Source organism: Pan paniscus, chromosome 10 (genome assembly GCF_029289425.2).
Source record: "Pan paniscus chromosome 10, NHGRI_mPanPan1-v2.0_pri, whole genome shotgun sequence".
NCBI classification, from domain to species: Eukaryota; Metazoa; Chordata; class Mammalia; order Primates; family Hominidae; genus Pan; species Pan paniscus.
Window position 1 is genome coordinate 43,253,774 of NC_073259.2, and position 10,435 is coordinate 43,264,208.

At 42.1% G+C, this 10,435-nt stretch overlaps 1 protein-coding gene across 1 annotated transcript; it reads right to left on the reverse strand.

Moving 5' to 3' along the window:
* Nucleotides 1-590: 590 nt before the first annotated feature.
* Nucleotides 591-8,847, reverse strand: TMT1A (thiol methyltransferase 1A). The gene is made up of 2 exons (XM_008951241.4): nucleotides 6,794-8,847; nucleotides 591-2,445 (listed from the first exon to the last, which is right to left on the reverse strand). The coding sequence occupies exons 1-2, from the start codon at nucleotides 7,289-7,291 to the stop codon at nucleotides 2,209-2,211; spliced, it is 735 nt and encodes a 244-aa protein (XP_008949489.1). The 5' UTR covers nucleotides 7,292-8,847; the 3' UTR covers nucleotides 591-2,208.
* Between the last annotated feature and the right edge of the window lie 1,588 nt (nucleotides 8,848-10,435).

A 10,435-nucleotide genomic window follows, 5' to 3' on the forward strand; every position in this document is an offset into this window, starting at 1 on the left:
CAAAGAACAAAGAAATCATCTTCCAACAGGGGTGGAATTAGATAAGAATAATCCAAAAAATATTTATTTCTTTACAGACTCACAGATTGCTTGATGTTTAGGGGCTCTTACCTAGGATACCTAATTATTCAAGGTTTTCCTAATTTAGTAGACTTTTTCATTGCCTACAATCTACAATATTCAGCAAAGTATTAAGGAAAATGTAATAAGGAAAATGAACCCAAGAACCTTAACCACCTCAAATAGTTTTATGGATATACTAAACTGTCAAGTACAATCTTTATCTTAAGACTTGAGAACTGGAATGCAGGAAAACAAACTTTGGTGGAATACTGGAATTAAAGACATAAAGCTGGGCAGAACTAGGTGTGGCAACCTTGTATGTTAATTCTGAAAGCCAGACCAGTGATGCTAAGAATAACAAATAGATTCAGATTTGTTTTTCAGAAACTTGAGCTATTTTGGCCAGGTGCACTGTCTCACACCTGTAATCCCAGCAATTTAGGAGGTCAAGGTGGGAGAATCACTTGAGCCCAGGAGTTCAAGACCAGCCTAGGCAACACAGTGAGACCCTGTCTCCCTGTCTCTACTTCTTTTTTTTTTTTTTTTTTTTTTTTTTTTTTTTTTGAGACGGAGTCTTGCTCTTGTCGCCCAGGCTAGAGTACAATGGCATGATCTCGGTTCACTGCAACCTTCGCCTTCTGGGTTCAAGAGATTCTCCTGCCTCAGCCTTCCAAGTACCTGGGATTACAAACACCCACCACCACGCCTGGCTAATTTTTTTTTTTTTTGTATCTTTAGTAGGGTTTTGCCATGTTGGCCAGGCTGGTCTTGAACTCCTGACCTCGTGATCCACCCGCCTCGGCCTCCCAAAGTGCTAGGATTACAGGTGTGAGCCACCACGCCCAGCCCCCTGTCTCTTTTTTTAAAACACAATTTAAAAGCAAAAAGAAAAAATCTGTGCTGTTTAGACTCGGATTCTTAATTAGCTAGTATTTCTTAATTCAATCAATAAATTATTAAGACCTTTTCACTGCTCCCTTTTTAAAGTCTTCTTTTGAGTGATTTAAGTGCTTCTTATTACCAAGTTCTCAAAGAGAAGATAAAATTAAAATCTGATGGGTAACCATTTAAATAAGACAACTGGGGTAACCCATTTCTCCAGGACCCCTCTCTGCAGCAGAGAGCTATTCTCTTTCTTTGGCCTAGTAAACCTCTGCTCTTAACCTTAAAAAAAAAAAAAAAAAAAAAAAAAAAGCAATTGGAAAAAATTTCAAGTCAATGAATAAAATAAGATTTGGGGATAATGGTAGATGCTAATTATGAAAGTTGACTGTTTCCTTTGAAGGGGGAGTTCAAAGCCGTTTTTTTGATGTGAATTCTTTGGGAGACAATAGAAAATGGCTAAATAGGATATAACAGAAACTTTTAAGGACGGAATTCAACTTTACCTAAAAAAGGTTTCAGGCCAGGCATGGTGGCTCACGTCTGTAATCACAGCACTTTGGGAGGCCGAGGCAGGCAGATCACCTGAGGTCAGGAATTTGAGACCAGACTGACCAACGTGGGGAAACCCCGTCTCTACTAAAAGTACAAAATTAGCCGGCGTGGTGACGCATGCCTGTAATACCAGCTACTCAGGAGGCTGAGGCAGGTGAATCACTTGAACCCAGGAGGTGGAGGTTGTGGTAAGCTGAGATCACAGCACTGCACTCCAGCCTGGGCAACAAGAGCGAAAACTCCGTCTCAAAACAAAACAAAAAAACCTTAAGCTGGGTGCGGTTGCTCACGCCTGTCATCCCAGCACTTTGGGAGGCTGAGGTGGGTGGATTGCCTGAGATCAGGAGTTCAAGACCAGCCTGGCCAACGTAGTGAAACCCTGTCTCAACTAAAAATACAAATTAGCTGGGCATGGTGGTGGGCACCTGTAATCCCAGCTACTAGGGAGGCTGAGGCAGGAGAATCGCTTAAACCCGCGAGGTGGAGGTTGCAGTGAGCGGAGATCACGTCATTGCACTCCAGCCTGGGCAACAAGAGCAAAACTCTTTCTTCCCGCCAAAAAAAAAAAAAAAAAAAAAAAACCACAACAAACCAAAAAAACCGCCCACCCCCCCAAAAAAAGGTTTCTCTTCTCCCACTTAGCATTTTAAATGTAAAACTGAAGCTTTAAATTCTTTGAGCCATTCAGCTCTTAACTGCCAGCTCACACTATTTCACAGCATATCCATAGATATGAGGGCGCACCAACTCCCAGGACAGTGGGGCCTGGATGTGCTGCAGCTTCAGCTTAGAGAAGCTGGCCCGCTCCAGGGCCTTCCAGCTCTCTCTGGTCAGGTTGCACCCATCAAACAGAAGGTGCCAGGCAGGATCCAGGACTTGTTGCCAGAAGTAATTCCAAGTCGAACGCTCAGCTGCCACATGCTCCATGAAATAGAAAGCCCCTCCCTGAGAAAGAAAGAAAAAAAAAAATTTCAAGGATTTTTTCATTTCTGCTTTTTTAATTTATTTTTTGAAAATTGTTCTCTGGCACTGCCTTGCAAACCTGTGAGAGAACCGTAGAGTTCTGAGCAGGAGGGTCACTCCACACTAAGCACACCCTTGAGACTGAATAACCATGTTTTAAATTTTTGTGCCATTTTCACAAATATGTACGTGATATGATTAATGAAAATTCTGATTCATCTAAAATCATTACTGAATTCAAGGTAACATTTTGTCATTAGGTATTTTATTCAGTCAGTGGATGCTAAATGTAAATTACTCTTTGTAGGAATTAGCAACTGCTGCTTTCATTGAGGAGTTTTATAAATGTTGGTCAAGTACAGGCACAATAGATGTTATTACATGTTATGTGTGGGGGCATCTTCAGAAGTTTTCTACATATCTACCTCTGAGGGGAGTAAGGAGCAAGGGACCAGACAGTCACCTCACAAAATCGTGGTAACTGCACCACTCTTCTTGGCCTCCTCTAGTTATCCTAGTCTTGGCTCCTCAGGCAGAGTTTAGAGAGAGAATTCAGTTTAGTGATGGAGTTCCCCCAAATTATATGGGTAAGTGTAAGACCTATGTTACGAATAGAAAAATTGGAATTTCCTGATTTATTTATTCATTTATTATTTCTTGAGACAGGGCCTGGCTCTGTCACCCAGGATGGAATGCAGTGGCACAGTCTCAGCTCACTGCAACCTCTGCCTCCTGGGCTCAAGCAGTCCTACTGCCTCAGCCCCCCAAGTAGCTGGGACAACAGGTGCACACCACTACACCCAGCTAATTTTTTTTTTTATAGAGACAGAGTTTCGCCGCATTGCCCAGGCTGGTCTCGAGCTCCTGAGCTCAAGTGATCCTCCTGTCTAGGACTCCCAAAGTGCTGGGATTACAGGCGTGAGCTACCGTGCCCGGCCCTGATTTTTAAAAAAATTTTCATAGGATAGGGCAGCATAAAGGAGGAGAGGCAGGTTTGGGGAGGTCAGTGTTGCCCTCTGGTTTACATATGTTAAGAGGTGCCTCTGAGCTATCCAGAGACTGTTGAGTAGACGGCTGGATATGCAGGTTTGGGGTCAGAAGAGAGACCTGGGATAGATGTTTAGATTTGGAAACATCTGTATATATGTGGTATTTGAGAACTGTGGAGGTATATGAGATTGCTGGGGAGTGTATATAAGTGAAATGAACCAATGAAAGGAGTTAGCCAGCTTGCTTTAGGCAGACAGTAGGGAAGGGTCCCGGAAGAACTTCTGACCAGTCCCACAAATGGTTACATGAGATGTTTTGTGCAGATAAGGGAACTTGCACAGGGGCTTGCCTAAACATGCCTGCAGCCCACTAAGGCCCCACATGCACGCTGGGGGAATGGGGTGGAGCCACCAGGAATTCATGCCTTTACAAACAGGGAATCCAGCTCCATCAGCTTTTCAGTTGCGAAGGGGGCAACCAGCAACCTGTTTTCAGGACCCCTCTTTTTGCTGAGAGCTTTCTGTTTCGCTTGATAAATTCTACTCCACTCACTCTTCCATGTTCACGTGCCTATTTCTTCCTGAATGTGAGACAAGAACCTGGACCTAGCTGAGCTAAGGAGCAAAAATCCTGTGTCACCAAGAAAGGAACCCCAGTGGTAGGAGATGGGTAGAGGAAGAAGAGCCAGCAAAAGTGATAGAAATGTTGAAATCAGAAAGATGAAAACCCCAGTAACAAGCACTGTGGTACAGTGGTAAGAATATTTGCATTTGCATTTGGCTGGGCGCGGTGGCTCACACCTGTAATCCCACCACTTTGGGAGGCCAAGGTGGGTGGATCACTTGAGGCCAGAAGTTGGACACCAGCCCGGCCAACATGGTGAAACCCCATCCCTACTAAAAATATAAAAGTTAGCCAGGCGTGGTAGCATGTGCCTGTAAACCCAGCTACTCGGGAGGCTGAGGCAAGGAGAGTCACTTGAACCTGGGAGGTGGAGGCTGCAGTTAGCCAAGATCATGCCACTGTACACCAGCTTGGGTGACAGAGCAAGGCTCTGTTTCAAAAAAAAGGAATATTTGCATTTGCATTAAAGAGAGCCATGTCTACTAGCTGTGTAACTTTGGGCAAATTCCTTAATCTCTCTGAGTCTGTTTCTTTGTCCTAACATGAAGATATGTACTTTAGAGGACTGTTGACAGGGTTAAATGAAAATGTAATAAAGTTCCCTTGTTATATCCAGCAGAGAGTGGGTGCTTGGCAGGAGCTAAGGAAGACTATCACGAATGTGATAACTTTAAGAGTTCAATTGATTTTTGGCACTGGAAAACTGAGATAATAATTACCTGCCTTGCAGCGGTGTTGGGAGATTAGTAACACTGTAAGCAAAACATCTACTAATGTGCCAGTTGGTGCCCAGTCTTAGCATATAAGAACCCAGCATTTGGGTATAAGAATCAGTCCTTTTTTATTTACTACTCTGATATTGAGCCAAGACAGGATTGTATGATTGTCCCTAAACCCTATCTCCAAGTTCTTTTCTTCCTGAGGAACTTCCTCTATTAGAAAATAAAACTGTTGGTTGGGCATGGTGGCTCACACCTGTAATCCCAACACTTTGAGAGGCCAAAGTGGGCAGACCACTTGAGCCCAGGAGTTTGAGACCAGCCTGGGCAACATGGCGAAACCTCATCTCTACAAAAATACAAAAACTAGCTGGGTGTGGTGGTGCATGCCTGTAGTCCCAGCTACTGGGAGGGTGGGGAGGCTGAGATGGAAAGATTGCTTGAGTCCAGCAGGTCAAGGCTGCAGTGAGCTGTGATCATGCCACTGCACTCCAGCCTGGGTGACAGAGGGAAACCCTGTCTCAACAAAAAATGAAAACTGGGGATTACAAAACATGCCTTTCCCCCAGAAGAGTAAATTCAAATGTTAAGATATCTATATCTTCAACTTTGTTCAGAATATAAAACGATTTTAAACTAGCTAAAAATAATAAGGGTAATATGTGAAAACTACATACAGGTATAAAGAATTACAGACTTTACAGAAAGGTTTAAAATGAAAAGTAATTCTTTCCCTGAATCCAATCCCATTCCCCAAAGGCAACCACTGTTAATAGTTACTTGTCTGTCATTCCCATTAACTTATACACATACATGTATGTCCTCTCCCTGCCTCACACAATGGGCATGTGGTGGGCCTACGCTCTACCTAACATTCTGTGGCTTGATTGCTTTTTGTTTTCATTAAACATTATCCCTTGGGGATTTTTAAGTATCAGCACAGATAACTCTTCTTGTTCTTTCTGACAGTTGCACAGTGTTCCTTTATACAATATGACAACTCACTTACATAGCATCCTATTGATAGACATTTCAGTTATTTCCAGTTTGTGCTATTACAAATTCTACTTCATATTCTTGTGTATGGACAAGTTTTTGCATGTGGATAAAAGAGTATGTGTGCTTTAAATTTTGATATTATCAGATAGCACCCAAAGAGGGTACCTCTTCTAATGTGTATGGTGGTGTCCAGTCCCCTAAACCCACCCCAACCCTATACTGACCTTAAAAGAAGTCCCTAACAGTATAATAGGTAAAATTAGTATCTCCTTTAATTAACTCTTTAAGTTTGAGCACTTTTGTCCTATAATTGGTTTACATTTCTGTTCCTGTTATTTGCCTATTTTCCCTTTTGTTTTTCTTATTGAAAAAATATTGATCTTATTGACACGTAATGTCTTTTAACATGAGGGAAGTTAACCCTTTGTCTATCATCCCTGGCAAATATTTTTTCCAAGCTTGTTTTGTAGTTTAACTTTGTTTTGGGGAGTTTTTTTTTCTTTCTTTCTTTCTTTTTTGAGACGGAGTTTCACTCTGTTGCCTAGGCTGGAGTGCTGTGGTGCAATCTTGGCTCACTTTAACCTCTGCCCCACCAGGTTCAAGCGATTCTCCTGCCTACAGGCACCTGCCACCATGCCTGGCTAATTTTTGTATTTTTAATAGAGATGGGGTTTCACCATATTGGTCAGTCTGGTCTCGAACTCCTGACCTCAAGCGATCCGCCTGCCTTGGCCTCCCAAAATGCTGGGATTACAGACGTGAACCACTGTGCCCGGCCAGGAGGTTTTTTCTTTATAGCAGTTTTAAGTTTTTATATTCAGATTTATCAATCTTTCTCTTTATAGCTTCTCTCCCACGCTAAGATTTTTAAAAATTCTACAGTATTTTCTAGTAGTTTACTTTTTATGTTAAAATGTTTCAGCCACCTGAAATTGACAGGCCTGCCCTCTATGATAATAGCTGCTACTAACCAGTCCTCCTCACACCATTTCACTCACCGGTCTCAGCACTCTGCACACCTCGCGGAGAATCCGCTCCTGGTTCTTCACAGAGCACAGCACCAGGGTGCAGACCACCACATCCACAGAGCCATCGGCCACCTGGTGCATGTTCTCCCCGGCAGCTACCACAAAGTGCTCAAACTGCAGGTGTCGGTTCTCTGCAATGCTCTTGATCAAAAACTTCTCAAAGTTGGGGTTGGGGTCAATACAGGTCACCCTGCACCCAGGTGGGTAGAATTTGAAGTTGGCCCCCGTGCCACAGCCCACTTCCAGCAGGGAGAGCTTCCCGGAGGGGCCCGCAAACTCCTGCAGGTTGCTGAAGAGCTCCCGCTTCTTGCTTGCCATCTGTTCGTTGTATATCACAGTGAACCTCACCAAGAAGTAGGGGAACCATTTTTTGCATATCCAGCTCCACAAGCCCAGAAAGTTCAGCAGGTACAAGGGAAATGTCAGGATGTAAATGGCCAGTCTCAGGATAAAGATGGTAAGCTCCATTGCCCAGAAGGGAAAAGAACAAACAGATCAACGGTTAGAGATCCGACTCCTTTAATTGCAGGAGAGAGGCTTCTGGCCACACTCCAGAGCCAATCAGCTGCAGAGGAGAAAAAGAACTGGCTGTGCTGGAAAGTCAAATCATGGGCAAGAGGCCAATTTTGCCTAATTAATAGATGTTTGGCAGCAGTCGATTCAGCTTAGTTTTCATGAAGCAAAATGAGAAGGTTCCCAGCTTTTCCTCAGAAGGAAAGTGGATTATAATCCTTTATTCCTAATCGATTCCTGTTTCCCCTTCTCTGGGTTTGGAGACAGCTGCTAGCTTCCTGCTAGAGTTTTATAAGCACAGTGTACTTACACCCCACCGGGCTCTCCAGTGACCTCTAAAAGAAAACAGAATTCGTGGGTGGAGCCTGGTCAAACCACACCAGAAGAGTGCTGCCAAGGCCCCTTTATCATAACACATCCCCCTTATTTCCCCCGCCCAAACCCTGTTTTTTGTTTGTTTGTTTTTTTAAAAAAGGAAGTGAAAGGACATGCATGCCCGGCCACAGTCAGCAAGAATTCTCTCTTTTACATTCTGGGCAGAGGCTCTCAGTGTTCACAACTCAACGTTTTTGTAAACCAAAAATAGTGTTCTAAGGCCTCTAACCATCTGAATGGACTTTCTCCTTGGCCAGGGTGCTTTTAAAATTTAACCTGAGAGATTGTTTCAGGCCATGAGGGGAAGTGGGGGTCAGATATGCCTCATTATACCTCTCCGGCATTCACATCAACGCAGACCTTAAGTACATTTACAATCTATTCTCTCTGAAGCCTGCTACTTGGAGGCTTCATCTGCATAGTAAAACTTCAGTCTCCACAACTCTTATTGCAACCCAGACATTTCCTTTCTATTGATCCCAGGTCTTTAGATAAACTCAACCAATTGTCAACCAGAAAAATTTAAAACCTACCTATAACCTGGAAGCTCCCTGCCTCGCGTCGGGTTGTCCTGCCTTTCTGGACTGAACCAATGTATTTCTTGAATGTATTTGATTGAAGCCTTATGTCTCCCTAAAATGTAGAAAACCAAGCTGTACCCTGACCACCTTGGGCACATGTTCTCAGGATTTCCCGAGGGCTGTGTCACAGGACATGGTCACTCATATTTGGCTCAGAATAAATCTCTTTAAATATTTTAAAGAATTTGACTCTTTTTGTTGATATTTTAAAATCACTGTTTTGGGCTGTACTCCCCCTTTTAAAACAATTTTTGGCTCAAGGAAGTCAGTTTGTGGGCTGCCCTTCTTTTAAAGGACAAGCCTCAGTCTTCAAAATGTGCCTAACTACTCGATTACTCAGCTAATTTGGATAAAAATATTTCCCAGAATATTCACATTTGGGAGCCAAAGGGATTCAGAAAATAGTTTCAAGCATCCATCCGCTTTTTACAAGAAAGCTCAAATCTGGGCACAGTGGTGGGTGCTCATGGTCTCAGCTACTGAGGAGCTAAGACAGAAGCATACCTTGAGCCCAGGAATTCAAATCCTGTCTGGGCAACATAGTGAGACTCTATCTCTTTAAAAAAAAAAAAAGAAGAAAAAGAAAAAAAGAAAAAGGCCTGAGCTTTAGGGTGGCTAGGGAACACAGAAAAAAATAATTTTTTAAAAATAGTAACCATTTACTTTAAAAAACTCGGTGATGGATACAGGGAGTGTTGTTTCATGATTTGTTATAACCTGCATGTATTTTATAAATATTGTATCTATTCCATTTTTAACAGATTTTTTTAGGTGGAATTGACATATAATAAACTTTACATATTTAATGTGTACAGTTTGATAAGTTTTGACATATCTATATACCCGTGAACCCATCACTTCAGCCAAGATAAATGAAGATATCCATCACCCCTAAAAGATTACTCTTGCTCCATTGTGATCCTCCCTTCTGCATTCCTAATCCTGAGGCAATCAGTGGCCTGTTTTCTGTCTGTGGCCTGTTTTCTTTCCTTTTTTTTTTTTTTTTTTTTTTTAAGTGAGCAGCAGCAAGATTTATTGTGAAGAGCGAAAGAACAAAGCTTCCACAGTGTGGAAGGGGACCCGAGCGGGTTGCCCTTCTGTCTGTTTTTGAAAACAGGATCCAGGGAAGAAACTGAGCAACTCCACAGGACTGGAAGATTCTAAAGCCCTCAGCAAAGGAGAATGAAAGTAATTTTGTAGAGAATTTAATTATTCTTTTTAAAATGGAGAGGCCTATGGCCACAAAGTTTGCTTGTAAGAAAAGTACCAAAGTAACCCCAGACATAATCACTAAGAAAATTAAAATACTTTTGGGAACCTACCTGGCTGGACAACTTTGCCATTTATCTCCAGCTATAGATATTTCCTTTTACAAATCAGACAACCTCATTATCCTTCTGGCGACACACTCTTTTCTTTTTTTCTTTTGCACTTATCTTTTGTTTTTGTTTAGGGAAATAGCCTGAATGTTGTTCCTGAAACTGTTTTTCAGAATTGTGAAAACAAAACAGCATTCTGGGGCTCTTAGCAAAGGACAATACCTGAGTCACAAAGCCCAGTTGAGACAGATGAAATTGAATTATCAGGCTGGGTGCCGTGGCTCACACCTGTAATCCCAGCACTTTGGGAGGCCAAGCAGGCGGATCACTTGAGGCCAGGAGTTTGAGACCAGCCTGGCTGAGGCATGAGAATTGCTTGAAGCTGGGAGGTAGAGGTTGCAGTGAGCTGAGATTGTGCCAGTGCACTCCAGTCTGGGCGACAGAGTGAGATGAGACTGTCTCAAAAAAATAAAAATAAAAAATAAAAATGAAATTGAATGGTCAAATCAAATAATGGAATACTTAATTTTCAAAAAGCCCTACAAAACAAATGTACTACTGATACATACAACAACAAAAATTAATCTTACAGATTAAAGGAAGAGAGTACATACTGTAGCATTTTATTTACATGAAATTCAAGCAGACTTACTTACATAGACATTTTGGGGTTATTGACTTAGAGGCCACAAAGGTGCCTTCTAGGGATATTGGAAATGTTCTATATTTTGATTTTGTTGGAAGTTAAACAGATATATATATACACACATATATATGTAAAAATTTATCAAGCTGTACACTTAAAGTTTTTGCACTTTAATTAT

What these genes read in the sequence shown, in the direction of transcription:
- TMT1A (XM_008951241.4), bottom strand. Translation starts at nt 7,291, where the DNA reads ATGGAGCTTACCATCTTTATCCTGAGACTGGCCATTTACATCCTGACA. An exon ending in TGTGCAGAGTGCTGAGACCG is followed by an intron (nt 2,446 to 6,793) that starts GTGAGTGAAATG and finishes TTTCTTTCTCAG; the next exon opens with GGAGGGGCTTTCTATTTCAT.